The sequence below is a fragment of the Culex pipiens genome, chromosome 2 (assembly GCF_016801865.2).
Source record: "Culex pipiens pallens isolate TS chromosome 2, TS_CPP_V2, whole genome shotgun sequence".
Classification (NCBI taxonomy): Eukaryota; Metazoa; Arthropoda; class Insecta; order Diptera; family Culicidae; genus Culex; species Culex pipiens.
This window is the reverse complement of record NC_068938.1, coordinates 155,432,520-155,459,467: the sequence shown is the minus strand read 5'-3', so window position 1 is coordinate 155,459,467 and position 26,948 is coordinate 155,432,520. Positions and strand designations below refer to the sequence as shown.

General features: G+C 43.9%; 4 protein-coding genes across 19 annotated transcripts in view; 2 read left to right on the top strand and 2 right to left on the bottom strand.

The window, feature by feature from the left end:
* LOC120426477 (bestrophin-4-like) overlaps nucleotides 1-6,994 on the top strand; it is a 42,209-nt gene extending 35,215 nt beyond the window's left edge. For all 15 annotated transcript variants that reach the window (XM_052707658.1, XM_052707653.1, XM_052707664.1 and 12 more), the window contains one exon: nucleotides 5,654-6,994. In XM_052707658.1, the coding sequence (XP_052563618.1) occupies nucleotides 5,654-6,586 (933 nt within the window). In that variant the 3' untranslated portion in view covers nucleotides 6,587-6,994. The remainder of the gene's footprint in view (nucleotides 1-5,653) is intronic.
* Nucleotides 6,995-10,136: 3,142 nt separating this feature from the next.
* On the top strand, nucleotides 10,137-11,152 carry LOC120426489 (copper transport protein ATOX1). The gene is made up of 3 exons (XM_039591259.2): nucleotides 10,137-10,379; nucleotides 10,587-10,665; nucleotides 10,772-11,152. Exons 1-3 carry the CDS (start codon nucleotides 10,371-10,373, stop codon nucleotides 10,903-10,905), a joined length of 222 nt encoding a protein of 73 aa, XP_039447193.1. The 5' UTR covers nucleotides 10,137-10,370; the 3' UTR covers nucleotides 10,906-11,152.
* Nucleotides 10,975-25,332, bottom strand: LOC120426488 (POC1 centriolar protein homolog). 2 transcript variants are annotated; one of them, XM_039591256.2, is made up of 4 exons: nucleotides 25,207-25,332; nucleotides 24,268-25,145; nucleotides 11,484-11,747; nucleotides 10,975-11,417 (listed from the first exon to the last, which is right to left on the bottom strand). In XM_039591256.2, the coding sequence occupies exons 2-4, from the start codon at nucleotides 25,135-25,137 to the stop codon at nucleotides 11,196-11,198; spliced, it is 1,356 nt and encodes a 451-aa protein (XP_039447190.1). In that variant the 5' UTR covers nucleotides 25,138-25,145; nucleotides 25,207-25,332; the 3' UTR covers nucleotides 10,975-11,195. The 2 variants fall into 2 exon arrangements, with proteins under 2 accessions (XP_039447190.1, XP_039447192.1); XM_039591258.2 differs by having other exon boundaries at nucleotides 11,274-11,747.
* A 464-nt stretch (nucleotides 25,333-25,796) lies between these two features.
* LOC120426483 (39S ribosomal protein L21, mitochondrial) lies at nucleotides 25,797-26,652 on the bottom strand. Its single transcript, XM_039591249.2, has 2 exons — nucleotides 26,478-26,652; nucleotides 25,797-26,399 (listed from the first exon to the last, which is right to left on the bottom strand). The coding sequence occupies exons 1-2, from the start codon at nucleotides 26,533-26,535 to the stop codon at nucleotides 25,852-25,854; spliced, it is 606 nt and encodes a 201-aa protein (XP_039447183.1). The 5' UTR covers nucleotides 26,536-26,652; the 3' UTR covers nucleotides 25,797-25,851.
* Nucleotides 26,653-26,948: the final 296 nt, after the last annotated feature.

The window sequence follows — 26,948 nt, the reverse complement described above, 5'->3', positions numbered from 1 at the left end:
TGGGACGTATCGCGCCGGATTGAGATAACGAGATGCGCGCGTAGTAAAATTTGTGACCTCTGTGAAGCTTTCATCCTCCGCAGCCAACGCGTAGTGTTGTGTGTGTGCTTTTTCCCTCTAATGACTCGTGGATAATTATTTGTAAGCAATAATGTAGATATGTAGCCTCATGACAAAAAGGAATAACGATAGTACTAACTTGTACAGAAATAATATTAACAAAGATGCTCAAATTTAACAACATGAAAAAGAGCTGATAACATATTTTGCTTAATAGGGTGGGTATAAGAAGGACACAACATAAAAAAGTTATTCTTCCCTGGTGCTTTTTTTTTGTTACGAAGTGCAATTTGAGGGGAGTAGGGGGAAAGGTTCTGCGTTTACGGATTGAAAATTAACAACTTTTTCAAGACCTGGACTATGATAAACTGTTAAAATTTGAATGTTTGGAACAATTACATTCATATAATGTTAATATTTTATTAAATTTATTAAAACTTTTTTCAGGCTCAAAACTCAAGAAGACGACTTTACTTTTCACTCCAAGAATAATCAAATTTTTATGTGTGTGTTGATTTTTCATGAATGTATTATTTACCTTAAAATAAGTATTAGTTCAATAAATGGTTTTATTATGTACTCTTTCATATGTAGCTTATATGTGAAACAATAAAAAAGAGAGGTTGAAAACTATTTGGTATTAATTGTTAATTGTGTAAATTTGAGCTTTTGGATCGAAAAGTTTTACCCATTTATCAGGGATGGAATAATCGCAAAAAAATCTTTTTTCACCCGCAAAAGAGAGAGGTTGCGAATCACACAAAAGAAAGTCGCTCCCGAACTTCTCCAAGAAAATCATTCTATTGATGATTTTTTGCGAATTTCCATTTGAAAATTATTAATTTCGCTTTGTTTACACACACTGTCTGCAAGTTAGTAGTGAAATAGATGTTCCGCCGAATTATCAAGATGTTGATTTTTTTTAGATTCCTTTTGACAATAGGTCTATTCCCGTACTTGCAGAATTGCAGAATTTCTGCAGGTTCTGCAGAATTCTGCAGCCAGCATAAGTCACTTTTTTGCAGCACGTTCCCGTACTTTTCAGCTCGCTCTCTTCAACTCTCTCTTTTGCAGAAGTTCTGCAAGGAGAGAAGCAGCAAAACTTTTGCCTGGGTAGCGCGTTCCAGTACTTTTTTCTGCAATATTGTACACAGTTGAGTGGATTAAAGTTTTTTATCTATTTCAAAATATTAAAAAAAAAATGGTTGCCAAAAAAAGTAATTGAAACAAGTTTGCCTCTAGAACGGGGAAATTATTTTTTTATGCAGCACAACATTTTATTTAAAAAATCAAGGATGTATTATTTATTAAGTAACTAGAAATTTATTATGCTTAGTTAGAAATTATATATTAGAAACAACTCAAAACTTTTACATTAGGTAAACAATTTTACAAATGAGATTGGCTTGTACGTTTGATAAATATGATTTAAAAAAAGACAAAGGTTTAATATAGAAGGGACCAAAAATACATGTTTTAATAGCAGAATGTTTGAAAGATTATTCAGGATAACATAAATAAATTATGACTGGATGTCACATGAGAGAACAACGGTGACGCAGCGAAATTGGCAAATTAAAAAAAAAATGAATCACAAACTCAAAAAATTTAAAACACATAAATTAAGAAATCTAATAAGATAGAAAAATAAAGAAATTATAACTTCAAAAATAAGTAAAATTAAAAAAATCGGTCAATCAAACATTTTAAAAACCAAAATATAAATAAGATAGAAACAGTCAAAATTTCCAATTTCTAAATCGTCTAAATTTGAGTTTCTTGAGTTCTTAATATGACTCCAAAAAATGTGTATTTTTAATGATTCAAGATGGCGAATAAATTAAGAATTTAGAAATATAAGAATTTAGAAATATAAGAATTTAAAAATTGAAGAATTTCTGAGTTTCAGGATTTCGAAAAAATTACATCTTTTTTTTATGCATATAAGAATACAAATTGGTAGGCCGTTAGAGGTACAATTTATGATTTGCCAATTAAATTTACCTATTATTTAACACACATATTGAGTATATTCAAAATCAATTTATGATCAAAAATAATTCCTAAACAAATATTTATTTGAAATTATTTAACTCAAAAGAAATGTGTTTTTAAAAACTATTTGTTTTTAAAGTACATTTTTTTTGTTGGGATACTAGCCGTGCTGTAACACTATGGCTTAAGTTTTATCAGGTAAAAATATTAACACTAAAAAAATCGCTTTATCATTTACATGAATGAACTAAGCCTGAAATCGTTAACATAAAAAAAAACGTTACTTAATCCACCTTAAGGTGGTTGGTGCCTTCCTCGCATTCATGTTGTATTTAGGTTGTATTTACAAATTAATTAAAGAGTTTTTTTTATTTATTTTTTTCATTTTTTTTAATAATTATTGATTTTACTTGAACAGCAATTTTCAATTCTTTTTTTTTACCAACTCTCCAAAATAAAGGAGAAAAGTCTCATGAGTTATATATTTCAGTAAAAAGTTCGTGTAAATCTTTGTCGAGACAAAATGATGTATTCAGCAACATAATTAATACAGATTTTTTCCAGAAGAGACGCAGACACTGCTTAAGCAATGTGGCAACCGGGCGATATGCATGCAAGGGGGTGTGGCTGCCAATCCCCCGCTCAGACCAAAATCCCTACGCATGCTGCGACTCTCGCGCGTAAGCAAAAAGACCCGGCCTTTGAGGTTATGCAAAAATCACCCTTTTTTGTAGCTACAAAAAAACTTTTTCATGGCATAACTTTAAAAGTACTTCACTAAACAGAATAAAATTTAATAGGGTCTTAGGGGACCCCAAAACGAACAGAATAAGGCGGATCCGGCCAAAATCGGTTCAGCCAGTTCTGAGATAATCGTGTGGAAAAAAAATCATGTCTACACACATCCCCACAGACATTTGTTCAGAATTTGATTCTGAGTCGATAGGTATACGTGAAGGTATATCTAGGAGTCGTATTTAAGAAGTTCATTTTTCGAGTGATTTTATAGCCTTGCCTCAGTGAGGTGAGGAAGGCAAAAATCGTTCTCAATAAAACCAGACATAAAAAAACAACCCCAAAATCATTTATTATTACAAATAATAATAACATGCTTGATTTCACCCAATTTGCAGAATTTACGTTAGCGTGTACCGTAATCTGGGGCGAATCGGTACTGCAGTCTGAATAGGGACAGCAGTTATTAGAGCACTTAAAGCTTTTAAATTTGGAAATGGATGTACACATTTTGTTGGTGTGAGTGTTCTAACCGAAACCAACCAGAAAAATCCCAATATTGTGCTCCAACATGGTTAAAACTGCTGTCCCAATTCGCCCCATGTGTCCCGATTGACCCCAGTTTACGGTACTCAACATCCATCACACCAAATTACAGTAACTTTTCAACAAGAAAGAGAAGAGAGAGCTTGCAGAAAAGTACGGGAACGGTTTTGCTGCAACTTCTACCTCTCTCATTGCAGAAGTTCTGCCTGAGAGAAAAGTTACTTTTGTTGCAGAAAAGTACGGGAACGCTCTGCTGCCGTTTTTGTGCAGAATTGCAGAATTCTGCAGTACGGGAATAGACCTAATCTTTCGTGCGCGAGAGAGGAGAGCCATGCTCCGCTTCGATTTTTTCTCTTGATAAGTATCAAATGATTTTCTTTTGATGATGATTCTTCCATCGCTGACTATAATATAAGAAAATCGCGGATTTGTTTTAAATTTCATCAAAATTTTCAAGGTTTTTTGATTAATCGACCCGGACATATTTTTCATACCGATAAGTGAGTTTCGGCATCCTGAAAAGTTATTAGCGATTTAAAAATGTAATTTTTGTATGAAAAACATTTTTTTCACCAACTTCAGGGGGTCATTTTTTCTGGGCACACAGAAATTTTGTTCAGTTTATTATTCTGAGTCGACGGAATACATGATGGTTGGCCTACGAGCTTTCTGTGAAAAGTTCATTTTTAGGGCAAAATTATAACCTTATCTCAGTGAATTTTTATCTACAGGCGTAAAATACACACACTTTAAAACCATTTCTGATCCCTTTTTTAAACTTAATGCAAAAAATTACAAGACAACATTTTACAGTGGATCAACTATAGTCCCCTTGTAAAGAGCTGTCAAGTAGGAAATTTTCTGCCAGGAAGGGTCGTTAGTTAATTTTTAAAAATTGATTTATAAATCCATTGTAAACCCTTTGTGGTCGTACAAAGGGTCATAGTACTCAGAATAAGTAAGCTTTATCGTTGTTAACAATAATATCAGCAATGTTTTCTTAATTTTAAAACCCACTTCTTCCAAATGTACAAACTCTTAAATGAACTTTTTATAACCTACCCGATTTAACCATCTAACCAAGGTTTATTTGTCAACTAACGGCACGTTATCAACGAGTTATTAGAGGAAAAAACAACAACACGCATGAGCAATTCTCTTAGATTTCGCAAATAGACTTTATGTTTTATTTTTTATAGTTTGTTGGCACATTGTCATTCGATTTCTTAAGTCTAAATAAGCAATTGTGCATCATCGATTTCATTTAAAGAAATAAATTTAAAAAAAATAACAAGATCATTATCAAGAGAAGACATTTTCAGATCGATTTGGTGTCTTTAGAAATATTTGGTGATTGTCAATAGAATACTCGAAAAAAATCGAAAAACATATTTTTAACCATAATTTTTGCTTGCGAGAACTTTTGATAAAGTTTACCGTTTCAGTATTTTAAACACCAATGAAATAGATTATGATTACTAGGTACCATTTTTAAAATTCGGAAAATTTTACCTAGAAATGAACTCGAAAACGGTGTACTTATAAAAATTTCTCTTAAGTCTTTTCGATTGAAAATTCATTTTTTCTGAAAAGTCCTTATCCCCAAAAAGGCAAAAAAAGTAGTAATCCAGCTACGTCCTGGATGTAAAATAAATTTTGCATTATTTTATGAAATTTAATGTAATATTACACCCCGAAGTATGTATCCCATCAGTATGGAAACCTATTTGACCGAAATGTCAAGCTGATGTTTGTGTTTATCCTCTCCATTCTTCAACGGTATGATGTCCGAGCGGGTTAAGGCGCCAGTCAAGCGCCAGTCCTTACTGTTGGTGCTGGGTTATAATCCCGTCGGTTGCAACAACAAAAAATGTACATGTAATTTGTAATATAAAGTGTAATTTTTCACGAAGGTGATGTGCATGCCTTTTTGCATGCGATTTTACCATCGGATTGCTTTATACCTACCAAATCGATTTAAATTGCTTCTCGTGATACTGATGTGTGAACATTTTCATAGTTCTTTTGTATAAACAACCCCCAAATTGAAATGGAGCATTCAATTATGCGAAACAGTTAATTTGGAATTAAGGAATCGATGGATATAAATTCAGCCAAAATTCAAAATCGAGAAAAGTTAGAGAATTGCTTACCTGCCAATCCAGTGTGATCCATGTCCCGTCGAGCTAAAAATTTGTGCGTTCGCTTCAAAGGCCATTCTTTTGTCCATCGCAAAGCCAAAATGCATCGGTTCAGGTTGCATGCTTCTCAGTATCCCTTACATCCATAGCTAATCTCTTCCCAACAATTTTCCCAGGGCGACGACAATGCCAGCGGGATCCACTTTTCGGCGTACGACAACAAGCCCTTCAACCGGGGCGGCCCCTCGTCGGCGAGCCTGGCCAGCGTGGCGCAGCAGATAACCCGGGTCAACACGGTGGCGTCGGCGTTGAAGCGATTCTTCAGCAAAGACGAAAGCGGAAGTGTGGGCAGTCGGCCGACGAGTGCCACGCCGGAAGCGCAGGCGGGTCCGTTCCGGTTCCCGGGCTCGGCCAGTTCGTCCAACCTGACGGGGCGATTACCGGACCGGGCGCAGGGCAGCATCCGCATCACGGACCAGGTAATCGAGGAGGTGGACGAACAGCAGATGACCATCACGTCGATGCATGGCAAAAACGTGGACCCGCGTCCAACGGCGGCCAGTCTGTGGGACCACGGTCCACCGAAGGCCAGCGCGCCGGTGGATGTGCCCCAGCCGGCGTACAAGCGAACGCAATCGGCGGTGGCCCACGGCGGCCAGTTTGAACATTCGGGACTGTACCCTCCGGGCGGAGTGGACTCTCTGTTGAGCGCATCTGCGCCGACGGCGGGTGGCCAGTTTGAGCGTGACTTTGTCCCGCTGGACACTTCCCGGGAAGACGCCAACTTTATGACCAGCAAAGACTCGCAGAAAAGCGTCGGCGCCGAAGACGCGGACGGTCCGGACGGCGACATGAGCGAAGCGGACGACTTTGAGAAGCTGCGGGCGGCCCGCGAAAAGGAACGTGCCGAGCGGCAAAAGTTCAAGCTGGCGCGCTCCGTCAGCGGACTCGGCCCCGTCGATCCGGACCTGCTGACGGAGAAGCTCACCAAAACGGCCGATGGTCAACAGCACGAGCAGGGCAGCCAAACGGCGGGCCCGTCCGGTGCGGATACCCCGGACAACCGAAGACATTCCGGAGCACCTGGGCAGGCGGACACGACCTTATGATTCTACGTGTCCGACGAGGCCGACAACATTGTGGTCAACGTCCGCGACGGAAGCTAGTAGTGACGGGAGGCGACGTTTGTGAACCTTTCCGTTCCCGGATGGCACTGGCACTGAGCGGAGTGGATGAGTTGTGATCATGGTTGTTTTTGTTCGTTTTTAAATCCTCATTGACGAGAACGAGAGAGAAAGTATTCTTTTTTTTAGTTGTAAGACAATCGTTACGAAGGCGCACACGTGTTTGCTCTATTAAAAACATCAGTATTTGACGATATTTAAAAATTATTACGTTTTTCGTTTTTTCATTGTACCCAAAATTATTAGGTTTCGCAAGTTTTGCAAATCAACTCTCAATCAGCACACCAGCATTTGGAAAATGAGCGATTCTCTGAAATATGGCTAAGCGGTTAATTTTTGATTTTATTTGGCTTCACAAAATTTTAGACAAATCAAAAACAAATCGCTGAGACATTTTCAGAGAGTTGCTCAAAAAGAAATCGAAAGGCGCACAAGCAAAGTCCGGTGATATTAAGTTATCGTAGCACAACCGAAATGAACAAAAACCAAGCACGTAGCTTTAGCTTTTAGAAAGAGAACGAGGCCTTTGCTTTTTAGCAGCGGAAACAGCGTTTAGTGAAATCCGTCTTGTTTTTTGATAAGTGCCGAAAACACAAAAAAAAACGCAGCCTTTATTCAAGTTAGCGCTGAAACGGACACGTGTTTTCTACTGTAGGATACGAAACTGCGATATGTACATAAAACAAAAATAGTCAAACGCGCGCGCTTTAAGTGTGTGTTGTGGTCAGGATCAACTAACTAGATATTTTACCAGCAAAAGTAAACTTAAACTCAAAATATTGCTTACAGTGGAACGTAACCGATTGAGGAGGAGGTTCGGATCTAGGTGATGACAAAAGTGCTTGGTGTAAATTTAGTGCACTGTTTTACCACTATTTAAAACTACCGAAATAAAATATACATTTTTAGTGAACAACAAATGCGAAAAAGACACAAATAAAAGACTATTCAAATCAAAATAATAATGGAAGCCTTATTTCTTATATCACATACTCAGCTGAATGCGGATCTCTCTAGACTTAGTAAATACTTGGCTTGTCATAAGTTTTTACTTTTGTACGTCCTCGGAGCCCTTACCACTCATGTACTTTGTCTCGGGTTGATGCTGCCTCCTTGAAGGTTCAACCTTCTCCTCCAAACATTGTTCTCATGTACGCCGCCAAAGATCGTCCTAAGCACTCGCCGTTCGAAAACTTCAAGCACTTGTTCCTCGAGCCTCGTCCACGTCTCGTGCCCATAGAGAACGACCGGTCTTATCAGCGTTTCGTACAAGATGCACTTTGTACGCCGGGAAAGATGACCAGAATGTAGGGTCTTGTGAAGTCCATAGTAGGCACGACTAACGGTGATGATGCGCCTCCGAATTTCCCTGCTGCAGTTGTTGTCCGACGTCACCAACGATCCGAGGTATACAAACTCCTCCACAACCTTGAACTCGTCGCCGTCGATCGGTCCTATGCGAGCCCCAAGGGACTCGGCTCCTCCAGATACTTCGTCTTTGCCACATTCACCCTCAATCCAACCTTATCCGCTTCCCGCTTCAATTTTGGTGTACTTCCTAGCCACCTCCTCGAACGTTCTACCGACAATGCTAAAATCGTTGGCATATCAGATGAACTGGCTGGACCGGTTGATATTCGTGCTCCGCATGTTGTTGCCCGCCCGCCTCATACAACCTTTAAGCTAAATGTTGAAACAGAGGTCGGAGATACCGTCGCCACGGCGCAGTCCCTTGCGTGATTCGATCGTGTCGGACATCGCGCCCGAAATTTCACCAGTCTGAGCAGCCGTTCTCGTGCATGATCTTCCATAGCTCTTCGCGATCGATCGTGTCGGACATCGGCTTTAAAATCGATGAACAGGTGGTGCGTCGAGATCTGGTACTCGCGACATTTTTGAAGAATTTGGCGTAGCAAGAAGATTTGGTCCGTCGTCGATTTCCCCTCCACGAAACCGGCTTAGCAAGTCCCAACAAAATCCTTTGCTCGCTCCGACAGACGACAGAAGATGATCTGAGACAGCACTTTGTAGGCCGCGTTGAGAATAGTGATGGCTCGATAGTTCTCACATTCCAACTTGTCCCCCTTCTTGTAAATCGGGCATATTACTCCCTCTTTCCACTCCTCCGGTAGCTGTTCTGTGTCCCAGATCTTGACCATCTTGATGAGTTCTGCACCGATACCATCCTTAACAGCTGCTTTGTTGTTCTTCAGCTTCTTGATGGCATCCTCCACTTCCCCTAATCGTTGGTGCTGGCTCGTCCCTACCGTCCACCATACCGCTGACGTCATTTCTCCCGTCGCCTTGGTACTCCGCCTCTGGGCCGTTCCGGTGATCGCGAAGTGAAGCTTCCACCTTTCGATCACCTCGCTCTCGTCCGTCAAGATTCCTCCGTCCTCATCCCGCTTCATTTCGGCTCGCGGCATGAAGCCGTTCCGAGATTTACTGAGTTTCTTGTAGAACTTGTGCGATTCGTTGGAGCGATACAGCTGTTTGATGTCTGGGCACTCCACCGCTTCCAGGTGGCGCTTCTTATCCCGGAAGAGATGGTTTTTGCTGTCTTCGCAGCTGTGTGTACGACTCCTTGTTCCCACGGGTTTTATGCAGCAGCCAACCGCCTTGCGCTGCTTGCTTCTCGTCCCAAATCGCCTGGCATTCCTCGTTGAGCCAGCCGTTCCATCGAACTCGGTCCACGTACCCGATGGCGCTCGATGCCGCTATGTTGATGGCTGCTTCCATAGCAGACCTCCAGAGGTGCTTCAGAGAGCTCACTCTCGCCTGGCAACGCAGCTTCGAGTTCCCGCGCGTACTGGGTAGCGACCTCATGGTCCTTGAGTCGCTCCAGATTATACCGCTGCGGGCAACGGTACCGGATCTTGTTGACATCAGACAGGCGTTGGCGGAGCTTTGCCACCACCAGGTGGTCCAAGTCGATATACGCGCCACGGTAGGTACTGACGTCGATTAGGTCCGAGAAGTGCCAACTATCGATGAGAACATGGTCGATTTGGGTCTACGTTTGGTGATCTCAAGGTGTACTTGTAGAGGCTGTGCTGGAAGAAGGTACTACGTATGTTTCGGGAGGTAGCAAAATCGATGAGTCGTAGGCCGTTCTCGTTTGTCTGCTGGCCAACAAGAGCGTTCAAGTCGCGGATGACAATCTTGACGTCGTGTTTTAGACACTTTCTGTACTCGCGATCAAGAAGCTCGTAGAAAGCGTCCTTGTTTTGCGCTGCGGGGGTTATTAATTGCAATTCTCTTTTCAGACACTTTTAGTCCTCACGTTCAATAATCTCGTGACCACCGACTAATCCTGAAGATATGCAACAAGCTAATCAACCAAAGAAACAAATAACGACTCCGTTGAAAATCTGTTTACAATCTCAGCAACCTGCGTGAGAGAACTCACCAACACCCAAAAAATCACCGCAACTGTCACTATCACCACCATAGGAGCTTCCGAGTTGTTTTGATGCGGTTCTTCTTGGACTAAAAAGACAGACAAAGGTTGCCACCAATACACAAGCGCAAATCCGAAGTGTCACCCCGTTACTTTGGGAGGCTTTCGCTCCGCATCTAGTCATCTCGCACCGTCCGAAGTCGTCGTATCATCTTAGCCGGATTAGTTCGTCGAGGGTGGAAGATCAACGCAAGATCGCTGGGTCAAATCTTGGAAGAAATTCTTAGATTGGATAATTACCGGAGTACAATGGCCAGCGTAAGTAGACGATTCAAAGAAGGGATTAAGAGAAGTTGGAGGAGGTAGAAATCGTCCCACTTTCAGTACATCAACCAATTCAAGTAGATTAGATTAGTTCCGAGTTGAATGTACCTGCTTATTATTAGCATCTTCGACCGCTTCTTCAAAAGTGTTGATAAGCATTTCTCCCGTCTCTGTTTACTTTCACCACCACCACAACATTAGCAAACTCACGAATTCAAGGTGGAAATGACCTGCACGGGATGCTCGGGCGCCGTCGAGCGAGTCCTCGGCAAGCTCAAAGGTAAGCAAATAGCCAACAGGTGCGTTGACAACCGACTCAACGCTATCTCCGCTACTGTTGGAGTATCAATCAAACATAATCTCTAAAATTGTGTATTGTTCTTCAGAAAAAGTGGAAAAGGTGGACATCGACCTGGACAACAAGAAGGTGTTCGTGACGTCGGCCCTGTCGGCGGACGAGCTGCTCGAGACCATCAAGAAAACGGGCAAGGAGACGAGCTATGTCGGAGTCAAAGCTTGAACTGACCGCGGAGGGGACGCCACTCAGGGATTCGTTCTCAACTCTTGCTCGCGAATCGACTTTCGAGTATTTCTATTTTCGTTAAAATATGGTTCTTTATTCTGTGTATGTAATAAACTAATTAAAATTTAATATATATTATAGAATGGGTAGCGTCGACAGAAGTGAAAAGCTGTGACTTGTGTTTGAAAATGGGCGAAAAGAAAAAATGATGTGCGAGTAGAAATATAAACTTGTTTTGAAATTATGTACACGCGCAAATGAACGAATAATCATGAACGAAACTTCCCTCAACTTCGATTCAGCACAACATCTTCAAGCATCGCGATCCTGCGTTCGAGCCCGGCCACGACCGTTTCAAGCGCCCTAAATTTACGCAAAAACCGCTTCTCAATCGCCTCCACCGGACTCGCCACGTCCGCTTCGTCAACCGTTCCGGGGGACGCCGGGCTCAGACACGACTCGGACCGGCAGCGCACCCGCGGACTCTTGCATAGTCTTATTACAATTTCCTTAGAAAACCAAAAGCTTAACCCTAAAGTCACACAAATAAGAGGTAAAGAGTGTCACTCGCAAACCTCGATCGCGTCCGTCAGGTGAAAGTTGTCCGTCTTGCGGGCGTCCACCAGGATGCTCGTGTCCGGGTGGTTCTCCTTGTTTTCGTTGAAGCGGGAGCCCTCGTCGTCGTCGTCGGTGCCGCGGCTCTCGTCGTACGTGAGCTTCTTGCTGAACGGAGGAGCTAGTTGTTTGGGAGCATCCTGGGGCTGCAGGTCGCTGCACTCGGACGAGTAGAGCGAGTTGTCCGACGTTTCGCTGGCAAAGTTGACCTTCCACAGCATGATCTGGAGAAAACAAAAGTTTGAAAAATCGATCCAAGTTTACAAAAAATATCTGATTTTGAAATTTATTTATAAAATAAATCAGCAACTATGAAGTCATACTTTAGGTCAAAGACAATGTTCGAGTGTAAGAAAGGACCTTGACCTATCTTAAGCACTAGGTTCCAATAGAACTTGCTTTGAGTCACGCTTTTAGTGTTCATGCCAGGTATTCAAACCTTTCCCGGAGAACTCCTCCTCAGACTCGGCAGCGACTACCAACTCGTCAACGTAGATGCCTGGCGGAATCCCAGTTTCTTGTAAACTGCTTCGATCTGGTGGTTCTAAACGCGAATTGTTTTAGCCCGTGCAGAATCTTGGTCAATCGACACATTATTCACTTCCCCCGGTTGTGTATCCTGCAGGCTGCTTCATGTAGATGGTCTCCTCCAGCTTGCCATGAAGTTACGCTGTTTTGACGTCTACGTGCTTAGCCACCATCTTCCGACGGCTAGAGATCATCAGCAGGATCCGGAACGTTTCTTGTCTGGCCACAGAAGAGAAAACTTCGTCGAAGTCCACTCCAAACTTCTGAGTGAAGACCTGCGCAACGAGCCTTGTGCCGCACGACTTTGCCCTTCTCGTCCTCCTTCGTCTTGAACAGTCATTACCATCCGATCGCCTTGCGATCCGGGGTCATCTGGACGTGCCATTGAGTGATCGATACTCATTGTCCATCGCATCCGGATGTAATGGTCGCGAGGGGAGAGCAATAGATGTCAAGCCACAGCGGGGAGCTGCCACGTGCTCGGCGTCCTCTACTTCAACTTCAGTGTTGCCGTTTTTGAGTTCAGCAGTGACTTCAGGCTCTTGTGGGCCATCATCAACGACTGCTGGTTCAGCTTATTCGAGCTGCACCGGTGGCTTGTCTTCTTCCTGCTCACACGGGATGGGTTCTTCAAAATCCCGACGAATTACCATCTGTTGCTTTGCAAAGACAGGAACGCTTGCCGGGACTCCTCCTTGATGATCTGATTCGCAGGCGTCGAAACCGTGGTTCGCACAGCTTCATGTTTCCCTCCGCGACGACATTCAAGGCATCTCTGTTCGCAGCAACCAATGTACCACTGTAGCTCTCCAGTTCGTTCAACATTTCTTTCGACTTCGCAAAGCTGTTGAAAGCCCTCGAAGCGAAGTACAAGTGGTCGTCTTCGTTGACGATTGACAGTACGGTACACCAAACCCCATACCCATCTCTCCGATTTGAGTCCTTCGAGCGACAATCCTTGACAATGTGTTTAAATTTCTGGCAGCGTCTGCACTTCAAACCCTAGCCGGGCCCAGCGATGTCACCGGGAGTTCCTGCAGCAACTTCGTTTTGATTGCATTTCAAGAATCACCGTTCCAGAATTCTCCAGGGCTACGATCATCCCGTGATACGATTCCGGCTATTCCGCCAGCAGCAGTCTGAATTTGCTGAAGACCGTTTCGGATTTGGTTAAAGATGTTGGCTCGTTGGTTGATGTTTGTACAAAGAGGGCGAACAGAAGGTCTTTTGGTTGATTTTAACAGGGTGGCCACTCAAGTCGGGAAATCGGGAAAGTCGGGAATTCGCCAAAATCCGCAAAAAATCGGGAAAAAGTTGGGAATTTGTGTTTTTTTGTCAAAAAGTCGGGAAAAGTCGGGAATTCCAAGCATACTTGTTTGAAAATTGTTTTCTAACTCTTGAATAATTTTGTAATATTTTGCAAAAATTTTCAAATAAATTCACAAAATTTTCTCAAGTAACTTATTTTAAATTCAAGGTTCCTTTCACTATTTCAATCTATTTAAGAATGAAAAGGACATTTAAAACATTAAAAATTCTAGTAAAATTTAAATGCATTCAACAAAGAATTTCATAATATTTTTTATCAACCGGGTTTTACTAATTTTTGTTTATAAAACAAGATCTATTTAACAAGCAAACTTAACTAAAAACAACAACAACATAGTTAATTAAAAACTAATAGAACCTAATTTTAACGATTATGAACGCGTAAAGTTATGATTCTGTTTTAATATTGATTGAATATTTGAAAAAAAGATTCCACGTAGAGTTTAACAATGGTTTTTTTAGAGGAAAAAATTCATTAAGTCATTTCAAATATTTTTTCCAGAGGTTTGTCTTCAGTCTTCAGCTTTTGGAAAAATTAAATATCGAATAAAATCCAATCGTTATTCGTTATGAATGAAAAAAAAAAATAAAAACTTTATTACGTTTTGTAACATGACAAAAATATTGAAAGAGCAAAAAAAAATTTTTTTGATTTGATTTATTGCGAATATGTTTAAAGCCTTTGTCTCTTAAAACATTTCGCATAAAGTAAGTTGTAAAACATGGAATCTTATCAAACTGAATTTTTCGTTGAAAAAAATAAAACAGTTAAATAGTGATAACTTGATAAATCAGATCCAAATTTACAAAATTTAGAAGGGAATTCGCAATTCGCAATTTTCAGTGTAAGAACGGGCCTTGACCGATCTTATACACCAGGTTCCCGACGAACACGCACTGCCCTTACACCTACATCTCACCCTTGCTCTGAGTCAGTACGAGCAGCACGCTAGAACACGCTTTGAGTGTTCGTGCCAGGCATGCACACCTTCTTTTCCGGTTACGCATTTTAACTCGGCCGGGGGTGGTACATTACGTAGGGTTTGATGTAAGTATAAGCGCCTAACCATTTATAGTGTGCCTATCAACTTTCATTAAAGGCTAGTATGCAGATCGGAGGGAAAATGGTCAAGAAACAGCTTTACGAACAGCAGAACAAAGGAGAGGGAGCGATTTCTTGGGGCTTTTCTTCACCCTCTCTGACTTGCTTGCGCTGCCGCTGCTGCCCATTTGATTTTTTTCTTGACCGGTTCCTTCCGAAGTGCGTATACCGCTTAAAGCAAAAACTGTTTTATTTTTAGTTTGAATTCAAAAACTAGTTGTTATTTTACTGTGTATTGTTTTCTCCTGAAATCTTTCCTAGTGTTGAGTCGTGTTTTTATGTTTCTATTTCTTTTGTCGCGGTGTTTTGTTACAATTTTTGGTCCTAAGCATGTTTTAAAAGTTTACCAAAAATACAATAGTAATATTTGTGTTAATCCTTTAACCATTCCATAAATTGAGTAAGGGCTCAAACCTCACTTGTTTGAAAAAAGGGTGAAGATAATAGACAGTAACAGAGAATTTATTTTATAAAAATCAAGAATCAATAGTAAGAGAATGATGAGCGTATTTTAAAGAATAAAAATGAAAAGCTAGATGTATTAGATGTAAAATTAGACAATAGTTAATAAATAGAGATACAAAACAAGCTTAGATTATAGTAATGATAATTTATAGGACAGATAAAGAATTATTCAAATAAATAAATTCGCATTAAAATCAAAAAAAGATTAGGCAAATGATAAATAGACTTGATATCACAAGAACATTAAGGAAAAGTATATTTTTAATGAAAAAAAAAAAAAAAAACAAAACAAAGTTTGTTACAGCAGTATCAAATGGTAAAAAAGAGTGGAAAAGCTTTGAGAGAAAAGAGAATCAAAAGTTAGTAAAATCAAAATCAAATGATGGATATTAAATAGAAGAATCAATGAAGAAGTGAGAATCAGTAGAGCACAATAAAAATAGGAGATAGGTGGTAGCTGAGAATGAAGAGAAGAGAAACCCCGTTGTGCGATGTTTCAGGTACATCCACAGCAGTTGACTCAACATACTGCGAATCAAAACAATACCGTCTACAATCACAAATTACTTCTCTTTCCTACATTGTTGCGCCCCTTTCTTTTAGCCGTCTCAACTCTGACCCGCGGTGGTCAAAGGTTTACGATCCGTTTCCACAGGCCACCAGCTAGGTCATCATGAAAACCAAGCCAACGTGGAGGTAAGAAAATAGGACACTCGCAAGGAACCAGAGCTATACTGTTCTGATCAAGATAATTCGGATGATCTAACAGAACTACGGATGTAGTTAGTTACGCTCCTTCCAGGATGTTCCTTACGTGGACGTCAACCGAAGAGCACGCAACAAGGTCAGTGCCATTGCATGCTCTTAGGTATCAATCCTTAGCCTGCACAAAATTTAGAAGGGAACTTAAAAAAAATTATACGAATTCCTAGATATTTTTAAAAATTCTTTGAAATCATGTAATCATGTTTTAAGCGTTTGTTTGATTTTAAATAAAATAATATTAAGCATAAAATGTTATATTCATTAATCTTTAACTTTTTGTTTCTGAAGTATCAAAAACTATACGTTTTCCAGTTTTTAAAAGTGTTTTTAGGCTTGCAGTTATTTAAAAAAAAAGTTACTTAATCCACCTTTAGGTGGTTGGTGCCTTCCTCATATTCATAAAGTCAATACATTCAGTAAAAATAGCAATATTCCCCCTTAACATGTTTAACAAATCAACATTATTACTCATTTCTTTTGATATGGTTCGCAGACCATCAATATTTCTGGCTCATCGGCATAGTCTGATAAAAAAAAACCTATCCAACGATAGTTCGCATGAAAGATTCAGACAATATTTACATCACAATATCTGAAATCAAACCTCTAAAAAGTGTATAAATAACACTTAAGTGCCAATAACTTTTAATAGGGTTGTCAGATCTTCAATGTTTTGGGCTCATTGGAAAGGTCTTTCGATTATCTAACTAACGATGTGTCGCATGATGGACCCGGACATCATTTTCATTGAAATATCTGAGATCCGGCCTCCAAAAAGTGTATAAATAACACTTAAGTGCTAATAACTTTTGATAGGGTTATCAGATCTCAATGTTTTGGACGCGTTGGAAAGGTCTTTTTAATACCTTTCTGAAAATGTATAACATGACAGGGTTTCTTACAAAAACCACCCTTTTTACAATCTTCCGGACATACGCCAAAATCGTTTTTTTAGCATAACTTTTGAAGTACTTTACTAAACTTCATAATTTTCAATAGGGACTTATGGGACCCCAAGACGAATCGAATGAGACCAAAACGGTCCAAATCGGTTAAGCCAGTGCTGAGATAATCGAGTGCATATTTTTTGGTGCACAGACCCACATCCCTACACACACACACACACACACACACACACACACACACACCCCGTGAACCGTGGGGACAGGTGAGGGTCCCTGCGGAGCTTAGCTGCCAGCTACCGGGCGGGTTGCAGTAGGCGGATAGCTGTCGGCGATTGCATACATTCATTGCATCGCCCCCGGACCAGCAGCGGGAGGATGTCTAGGACGTGGCGGAATTGAACAAGGGCTCTGTTTAATTTCTTCGAAAAAAACCACATGGGTCCGTAAACACCTCTGTCAAGCGATCGAACGCCGCTATAAGTGTTTTAGCCCAAAACCTCACCAAACCCCGAATCCAAGATGTGACGCGACCCGTGTCGAGGGATGCATGGCTGGGGGGGTTCAACAAATTCCCAGTCGATAACGGAGCCTGTGGGGCACAGGGGCGAACCCCACACGTAATTTGCCCTTACTGCGTCACGGCAGGGCACTGGCGCAGCGGACCGTATTTCCCTAGCGACTCGTGGGATTCAAAATGAAGACAAGTGAAACAAACCAACAAAAGGGTCCCGATGCGCCCCAAGCATCGGAAAACACGGAGGTAGAAGAGGACGCAAACGTCGAAATGGCAGGAGGCGAGTCAAACGGCGGCGACACAGCAGGCGGGGTGGCGAGCGCGTTCCGTGGAAGCGGGAAGGTGTTGAGATCCCCAGTGTTGAACCAGGCGGCTGCTTCGAGTCAGCAGATAGGAGTAATTGGAGAGGAGACTCCCAAGTCATCCTTGTTGAACTTCGCCGGCAGTACCCCTCAGGACGGAGTCCTGCTCGGAAGGACCGCGTTGCAGGAGGTCAGAAGGAGGGTTAACGAACTCTTTGATTTCATCAAGGACAAAAACAACGTCCACACCAGAATCAAGCAGATGGTGAATGGAGTCAAGGCAGCCATGAATGCCGCAGAGCGCGAAAACAGCTCGCTGGTGGTGACGCGGAATTCACTGAAGCTCAGAGCTGAAAGAGCCGAAGAAACGCTGAACGCAAAACTGGAGGAGGAAGCGCTACGGGAGAAAGAACCGAAAACGCCGCCCGGCCCAGGCTCTAAAAGGGACAGGGAAACGCCTGGAGAGGAGGAGGACGCAAAGAAGCAGAAGCAGGGGAATGGAGACAGTCCGGACCCAGCGAAGGAGCCAGAACCAGACCCAGGGAAGGAGGAATGGGAGAAGGTCAAGAAAAAGAAGCGGAAGAAAAAAGGGAAGCAGAACGAGGACACCCAAAACCCCAAGTTTCGCAGGGAGCGTAACAAAGGCGAGGCTTTGGTGGTCGAGGTGAAGGAAGGTGTTTCGTACGCAGACCTCCTCCGGAAAGTACGAACCGATCCGGAACTCAAGGAGCTTGGCGAGAACGTGGTTAAAACCAGGCGCACACAGACCGGAGCGATGCTTTTTGAGCTGAAGAATGACCCCGCGGTCAAGAGCTCAGCTTTTAAGTCCCTCGTCGAGAAAGCCGTAGGCTACGAGTCGAAGGTAAGGGCGCTATCGCCGGAGACAACGATTGAGTGCAGGAACCTGGACGAGATCACGACGGAGGAAGAGCTAGAAGATGCGCTGATCGTTCTTCTGGATGACCGCACGACACCGATGGCAATCCGGTTGAGGAAAGCCTACGGCGGCACGCAAATTGCGTCGGTCCGACTATCGACGCCTTCGGCGTCTAAGCTGCTGGAAGCCGGCAAGGTCAAAGTAGGGTGGTCGGTGTGCCCACTGAGGCCTGTTCCTCGAGTGACCCAGCAGATGACGAGGTGTTTCCGCTGTATGGGTTTCGGCCACCAGGCGAGAAATTGCGACGGTCCCGATCGAACCAACAGTTGCAGAAGATGTGGTAGAGAAGGCCACATGGCAAGAGACTGCAAAAATAAGCCGAAGTGCGTGCTCTGTAAAGAAGGCGATGGCAATAGCCATGCGACGGGTGGCTTTAATTGCCCGGTGTACAAGAAGCTGGCCTCGGGCAAAAAGTAGTGGAGGTGTCCCAGGTGAACCTCAATCACTGCGACACTGCACAGCAACTGCTGTGGCAGTCGACCGCGGAGACGGGGTGTGACGTGGCAATTATTGCAGAACCGTACCGAGTTCCTCACGACAACGGAAACTGGGCCGCGGATACAGCAAGAATGGCGGCGATACACGTGATGGGGCGGTACCCCATACAGGAAGTGGTCTCGAGGGCGTTTGAAGGATTCGTGATCGCCAAAGTAAACGGAACCTTCTTCTGTAGCTGCTATGCTCCCCCAAGATGGACCTTGGAGCAGTTTCAGCAGATGCTGGATAGTCTGACCGATGAACTGATCGGACGAAGCCCGATCGTTATCGGAGGTGACTTCAACGCGTGGTCGGTCGAGTGGGGTAGCAGATTCACCAATGCTAGGGGGCATAGCCTAATGGAAGCTCTGGCAAAGCTAGACGTTAGGCTGGCGAATCGCGGAACCAGCAGTACCTTCCGCAAAGACGGTCGTGAGTCCATTATCGACGTTACGTTCTGTAGCCCGCGACTGGCGGCCGACATGAACTGGAGGGTGAGTGAGGACTATACCCATAGCGATCACCAAGCGATCCGGTACAGCATCGGGAGACGAGCCCCTGTACCAGATAGGAGCAGCCGGTCCTACGGAAGGAAATGGAAGCTGCAGTACTTCGACGAGGGTCTCTTCGTGGAAGCGCTCCATTGGTGTGATGGTCCCCAAGACTTGAGTGCCGACGTGCTAACAGCACAACTGGTGACAGCATGCGACACAACCATGCCGCGGAGACTGGAGCCAAGGAACTGTCGTCGTCCAGCTTACTGGTGGAATGAAGAACTCGGTACCCTTCGGGCAAGTTGCCTCAGCGCCAGAAGACGAGTCCAGAGAGCAAGATCCGAAGCAACTAGAGAGGAGCGCAGAGAGGAGTACCGGTCTGCAAAGGCCGCGCTCAAGAAAGCGATCAAATGCAGCAAGACAAACTGCTTCAAGGAGTTATGCCAAGACGCTGATGCGAACCCTTGGGGGAGCGCATATCGTGTCGCGATGGCGAAGATCAGAGGCCCATCGATGGTGGCTGAAACGTGTCCCGACAAGCTGAAGGTCATTGTGGAAGGGCTCTTCCCAAGACATGACCCAACGACATGGCCTCCTACACCGTACAACGACGAAGGGGGTAGCAACGCCGAAGGTCATCTGATCACCAACGAAGAACTTGTGGCAGTAGCGAAGAGATTGAAGGTGAAGAAAGCTCCCGGCCCGGATGGAATCCCGAATTTCGCCCTGAAATCGGCGGTTCAAGCATTCCCGGATAGGTTTCGAACAGTCCTGCAGAAATGCCTGGACGAAGGACACTTCCCCGACCCGTGGAAGGTTCAAAAGCTCGTGTTGCTGCCGAAGCCAGGCAAACCACCGGGGGACCCATCATCGTATAGGCCTATATGTTTGCTGGACACCCTCGGAAAGCTTCTGGAACGGATCATCCTTAACCGGCTGACCAAGTACACGGAGAGCGAGCATGGCTTAGCAGCGAGGCAGTTCGGCTTCCGTAAAGGGAGATCCACGGTGGACGCCATCCGGAAAGTGGTCGAGAAAGCCGACGAAGCGCGGAGGAAAAAACGCAGGGGGAACCGTTGCTGCGCAATAGTCACGATTGACGTCAAGAACGCGTTCAACAGTGCGAGCTGGGCGGCCATAGCAGCAGCGCTGCACAAAATGAAGGTGCCTGACTATTAGCCTGTCCCATTTTGAGGTCATGTCGAGGAATTTCAGGTGCTCACTTCTTAAATGATAGATAATGATGTTAGGAACAATGTTTTCTTAGACAAGAAAAAATAATAAAATACTTTCTCGCACCCCCTAGTCGATTTACTGAAAAAAGTCACTTTTTTGAACAAATTTTCTAAAATCGCTTGGAATCAATACAAAAACTGTTTCGATCAGGTGTGTATTATCTTCAAACGATAGGTTTTTGTCCATAGATTAAGATGCACTATCAATATTGGACCAAAATTTAAGTTTTTGGACTCTCCCAGGCGGATTTGTGTCGAAAAAATCGCATTTTTTCGAAACTTTTTTCAGAAATGTTCATTTAATTTAGGGTAGCCTATTTTTCCCAGTAAAACCAATACATGCAGCTTGTAGGAAATTTCATGGCGAACTCACTTTTGTCATATTCGAAATCCTCGGAAAATTCAAACTTCAATGCCCGTTTTACCCCACTTCCCTTTGTCGTAGAGGGCTCATATTTGGCATGAGTTCATCTCATGTATAGACAAACAAACGCTGAAAGTTTCATCCAAATCGGAGCACCTCGATACGACCTCTAGAACAAACCGAGCAATATTTACAAAAACTGCCTCTTAAACACGCAAATAACATTCCAAAAGGGTGTAGCTCCAAAACATCACTGTTTACACGAAATTTGATTTCAGATTCGGATTCAGCGGCCAAAATTACTATAAAAAAGCATACCCTGACCTTTGAGACATATGCTTGCTACATCGTGTAATTAGTAGGCCTTGCTTCTGAATTCTGAGAAATTTTGAAAATTGGCACTTTTTTCCTCACTAAAACTCAAATATCTCGGCTCTGGAGTGTCAAAATTGCATTTTCTCAGAGGGAAAAATGTTCGCCATGAAATTTCCTACAAGCTGCATGTATTGGTTTTACTGGGAAAAATAGGCTACCCTGAATTAAATGAACATTTCTGAAAAAAGTTTCGAAAAAATGCGATTTTTTCGAAACAAATCCGCCTGGGAGAGTCCAAAAACTTAAATTTTGGTCCAATATTGATAGTGCATCTTAATCTATGGACAAAAACCTACCGTTTGAAGATAATACACACCTGATCGAACCAGTTTTTGTATTGATTCCAAGCGATTTTAAAAAATTTGTTCAAAAAAGTGATTTTTTTCAGTAAATTGACTAGGGGGTGCGAGAAAGTATTTTATTATTTTTTCTTGTCTAAGAAAACATTGTTCCTAACATCATTATCTATCATTTAAGAAGTGAGCACCTGAAATTCCTCGACATGACCTCAAAATGGGACAGGCTACTGACTATTTGTGCATGATCTTAAAGAGCTACTTCGAGAACCGCGTGCTGGTCTACGACACTGCCGATGGACAAAAAACCGTTGTTGTTACCGCGGGAGTTCCGCAGGGATCCATTCTGGGTTCAGCACTGTGGAACGGAATGTATGACGGAGTGTTGACACTGGGGCTACCCAACGGCGTAGAGATTGTTGGCTTTGCAGACGACATAGTGCTGACGGTAACCGGCGAAAATGTCGAGGAGGTCGAAGTGCTGGCTATGGAGGCAATCGCAATGATCGAGAACTGGATGCTCGAGGTGAAGCTGCGGATCGCTCACCAAAAGACGGAGATGGTTCTGGTTAGTAACCACAAGAAGGTGCAGCAGGCCCAGATACAAGTTGGGGAACACGTAGTGCACTCGAAGAGAGCGCTCAAGTACCTCGGGGTGATGGTGGATGACCGGCTGAACTTCAACAGCCACGTCGATTACGCCTGCGAGAGGGCGGCTAAGGCGATCATGGCACTGTCGAGGATTATGCCGAACAACGCTGGACCCAGGAGCAGTAGGCGCCGCCTCTTGGCAAGTGTCGCGACGTCCATACTTAGGTACGGCGGACCGGTATGGTGGACGGCGCTGGGGACGAAGCGAAATCGAGCGCTGCTCGACAGAACGCAGAGACTGATGGCCATGCGGGTTGCAAGCGCGTACAGGACCATTTCGTCGGAAGCGGTTGGCGTTATAGCCGGAATGATCCCTATCGGCATCACACTGGAGGAGGACACCGTGCGCTACACCCGGAGAGGCACGAGAGGTATCCGGGAAGCTGCGAAAGCCGAATCGCTGGCAAGGTGGCAACGTGAGTGGGACACCACGGAGAAAGGCAGATGGACGCATCGGCTTATCCCGTCCGTATCCACGTGGGTGAGCAGAAGGCATGGAGAGGTCACCTTCCACCTCACACAGTTCCTGTCGGGTCATGGCTGCTTCAGGAAGTACCTGCACAGGTTCGGACATGCAGAGTCTCCGCTCTGTCCGGACTGCGTCGATTGCGAGGAAACACCGGAGCACGTGGTGTTCAGCTGCCCTCGCTTCGAGGCAGCGCGAAGCGAAATGCTGGCCATTATCGGAGCAGACACCAGCCCGGATAATGTGGTGCGAAGAATGTGCAGCGACATCGCCAAGTGGAATGCGGTCGTCGGAGCGGTGACGCAGATCACTTCGGCTCTCCAGCGGAAATGGAGAGACGACCAGAGGAGGAACGACTAGAAGCCTAGTCGAAAACCCACGAGTGTGGCTGTGAAGGAGAGCACGTTATGATGGTCGGCTCTACCAAATCGGTACACGTCTCGATGGTCACAGGAGTTGAGAACCCACGAGTGTGGCTGTGAAGGAGAGCACGTTATGACGGTTGGCTCTACCAAATCGGTACACGTCTCGATGGTCCAAGGAGAGGGCTGCATATGACTAACCGATCAAAAGCAACGCGATTCTTGGGCGCGGTTAAACCCTCGCATGGACTCATATGTATGTAGAACAGGAAATGGTTCTAGCACCCGGCATGGATCCTGTAAGTAGACTAGTGCAGAAAATGCAACGCCTCCCCCCGAAGTTATACCGAAAGGTGGTCCCGGGGGGAAAAGGGCACGGCGTTCAAGGACTGGTTTAGTGGGTCGGGAAAACTCTTTTGGTTTTCCCAACCCCACACTACCTGAGAAATGAATTCTCAGGTGTCTGATAGCAGATTCCGACCTTGTAAAAAAAAAAAAAAAAAAAAAAAAAAAAAAAAAAAAAAAAAAAAAAAAAAAAAAAAAAAAACACACACACACACACACACACACACACACACACACACACACACACACACACACACACACACACACACACACACACACACACACACACACACACACACACACACACACACACAGACATTTGCTCAGATCGATAGGTATACGTGAAGGTGGGTCTACGAGGTCAAATTAAGAAGTTCATTTTTCGAGTGATTTTATAGCCTTTCCTCAGTAGGGTGAGGAAGGCAAAAACTATTATTTGTTTCTGTTTCTACCCTGGATCAAAAAAATAAGTGCTTCAATTTTTAAAGTAATTTTTTATTTTGTTTAGATTTTTGTTCGATGGCTGATATTACTTTTTTTAAAAAGTTTTTTGTTTGGAATCATTATTTCGATAAGAAATGCCGATTTTTTGAGTTTATGCAAAAGTTGGGAAAAAGTCGGGAATTTGAGAATGGGATTTGAGTGGTCACCCTGTTTTAAGCTTTCTTTTTCATTGCAGAGCTGCCAACGTGATATTCTTAACAGAAGTCAATTGACGGTATGGAACATAGTCCGCCGACCAATTCCTCCGGAATAATCATCATCATGAATAATATAGCAGTTCTTTCAATTATTGACAAAACATGTTAAAGTAAACAATCGCATCACTTACATGCCGATCCTCGCTCGCCGTCGCAAACAACTGCCCATCCTTGCTAAACTTGACCGCCGTCACCGGTCCGGTGTGACCGGTCAGCGTGTAAATGTGTCGTCCCTCGAGCAGATCGATAACCTTCACCGCCGCATCGTCACTTCCTGTGATCATGTAATGGCCCGACGTGTGAAAGTCCAGCGAGTTCACGGCACCCTCGAATATCCGATAGTACTGGATGAGCTTCCTAATCCGAATGTCGAAGATCTTAACCCGTGCATTGTCCAACGCAATCGCCACCAACGAACCATCCGGATGCCAGGCCACCTTATTGCCGGCACCCTTCTGGTCCACGAAGCTGTGCACGCACTGGCCCGAGTTGGGATCGAACAGCTTCAGCGTGCGGTCATCTCCGCACGACGCAATCAGCTTATCATCCGGCGAGAACCGCGCGCACCGAACCCAGTTCGTGTGACCGGTGAAGGACGAAATAAAGTGCTTCCTCGAAACCCGCCACAGCTTGATCGACTTATCGTCCGAGGCCGTAATCAACTTCCGTCCGCGCGAATCAAAGTCCACCGAGCGCACGTTGGACGTGTGCGCCCGGAACTCGTCGCAGTTGCCCATCAGCGCCGGCGTCCAGATCTTAACGGTGCGGTCTTTGGACGCCGTGGCCACTATCTGACCGTTGGCCGGAGACCAACAGATGTCGTTGACCACATCGGTGTGTGCCTCGAACCGCATGCATCGCACCTGCTCGTTAATGTTCCAAACGATGGCCGTGTTGTCGGAGGAGCTCGTCGCAAAACGGTTCCCTTCCTGATTAAACGAAATGCCCGTTACTTTGCTTTTGTGGCCTTTGAGGTGTCGCAGCAGGACTGGATCGGTCATTTTTACGGCTGAAATTGACACTTATTTAATGACAATCTTCCTTGAAAGGTATTCTGAAGATAAATTTACAGTTTACTGTGATTAATTAAGTAATTTTCAGCAAAATTCACCTTTTTTTATTCGAAACAACACAAACTGAGTTTGAAAACATGGATGTCACTTTGTTCGTTGGAAATTTGATTTCTCTCCCCTCTCTCTTCTCTTCTGATCAACTGTGGCAACTTGAAGAGGGAGTGCGCAGTTAGGTCGACATACGCGGTGGCGGTTAGGTCGACAAAATTATACACAGAAAAAATGTAGAAATCTGCAGAAGTTTATTACTTCAGGCATTTAAACATTAAATATTCTTAAGTCTAAATTTTAGAATCAACATTTATAAGAGTGATTCGATGTTATTCCTGAACTTCTCAACAAAATCGTAAAAATTACATGCAATGTTTTCACTCTACATGAGAAAGTACCTTGTTGCCATCTGATCGTGCTATTTTGTCACAACATTAGTGCGACAACTGGCCAAAGGAAATTCGGGCAGAGGACGTTTTGTCACATGTAAATGCCCGAGTTAAACGTTCTGTAAAATCTGATGATGACAGTAAAAAAAGTTATGAAGTCGGTGCAATAACAAAACAATCCTTAAGAATAAGATAAAAACAATTCGATTACGATTTCTATACCATTTATTCTCCTAAATCATCTAACGCACTCCAGATAACTTCAGAAAAACCGTTCCCCTTCCTCCCGGCTTGCCCTCGGTTGCTCCGGAACGCCCTTCTCGCTCAGCTCGATCGAGTTAATCCGGATCATCGTCTGCTGGGCGCGGAAAAAGTTAATCCTCATGTACTGCTTCCTTCGCTTCTTGCGGAAGTGCGTTTTCGTGTGCGAAAGGGACTTTTCGATGATGGTGGCCTGCACGTCGACAAGTCCGGCCGGAACCAGCGGCCGTCCGATGAGGGAAAAATCCTTCCCACCCGCCAGCAGCACCTTGTCCAGCCGGATGCGGTCCCCGTTGGTGGGTGGCCAGTAGCCTTCCACGATGATGATGTCGCCGGAAGTGATTTTGAACTGTTTGCCACAGAGCTGAACCACGGCAAACAGGCGGCTCTCGGAAGCGCTGGCCAGCTGCGCGTTGACCGCCTTCACTACGGAACCGGACGGCAGGGGCGCGGCTAGGGATGAGTTGAAGCGGGTTTTGCTGACCAGCGTAGTTAGGGCCGGAGCTGTTCGGGGGGTGGCGGCACCAAGTGATAATGATTTGAAGGCATCTGTAAAAGCAAAACAGTGATTACATGAGCAGGTGACCGCAGTAACAAACTAAAATTGGTCGTAAATTATTATCTTACTTGCGATAGAAACAACACCGGATGATCGGGCTAAAGGTGCTAGCCTATTTAAAAACATTTTGAAATGCTTTTTGGAGCAATTTACAAAAATTTTATTGAACAAAATCAGCTAATTTTCATCAGCATGCCGATTTCGATGCGGCAATGTTATTTTGTTTTGAAGTTTGAAGGACTAACTGTCAGTGCGCTTATTACTTGCCACAGTTGATTTTGGAAATGTCATTTGAATTAGGTCGACAACTTCTGGGGCCATCAGGGTGAAATCATAGAATAGAGAATCTCTATTCTATGCCCACTGAGAATTTTGGCTCGAGTCTCGACTCGATTCAGGCTCGATCTCGAGCCAGATCGACTCGAGGCCAAACTCGAGGCTCGAGCCAAAATTCTCAGTGGGTGGTGAAATCAAGCAAATCAATAAATATAAATAGGGTCCTAAAGTCCTACGACAATTTTTATGTATAATAGTAAATA

What these genes read in the sequence shown, in the direction of transcription:
- LOC120426483 (XM_039591249.2), bottom strand. Translation starts at nt 26,535, where the DNA reads ATGTTTTTAAATAGGCTAGCACCTTTAGCCCGATCATCCGGTGTTGTT. An exon ending in CGGTGTTGTTTCTATCGCAA is followed by an intron (nt 26,400 to 26,477) that starts GTAAGATAATAA and finishes TTGCTTTTACAG; the next exon opens with ATGCCTTCAAATCATTATCA.
- LOC120426489 (XM_039591259.2), top strand. An exon ending in AGTCCTCGGCAAGCTCAAAG is followed by an intron (nt 10,666 to 10,771) that starts GTAAGCAAATAG and finishes ATTGTTCTTCAG; the next exon opens with AAAAAGTGGAAAAGGTGGAC.
- LOC120426488 (XM_039591256.2), bottom strand. Translation starts at nt 25,137, where the DNA reads ATGACCGATCCAGTCCTGCTGCGACACCTCAAAGGCCACAAAAGCAAA. An exon ending in CGGCGAGCGAGGATCGGCAT is followed by an intron (nt 11,748 to 24,267) that starts GTAAGTGATGCG and finishes TGTTTTCTCCAG; the next exon opens with ATCATGCTGTGGAAGGTCAA. An exon ending in ACCTGACGGACGCGATCGAG is followed by an intron (nt 11,418 to 11,483) that starts GTTTGCGAGTGA and finishes TGGTTTTCTAAG; the next exon opens with GAAATTGTAATAAGACTATG.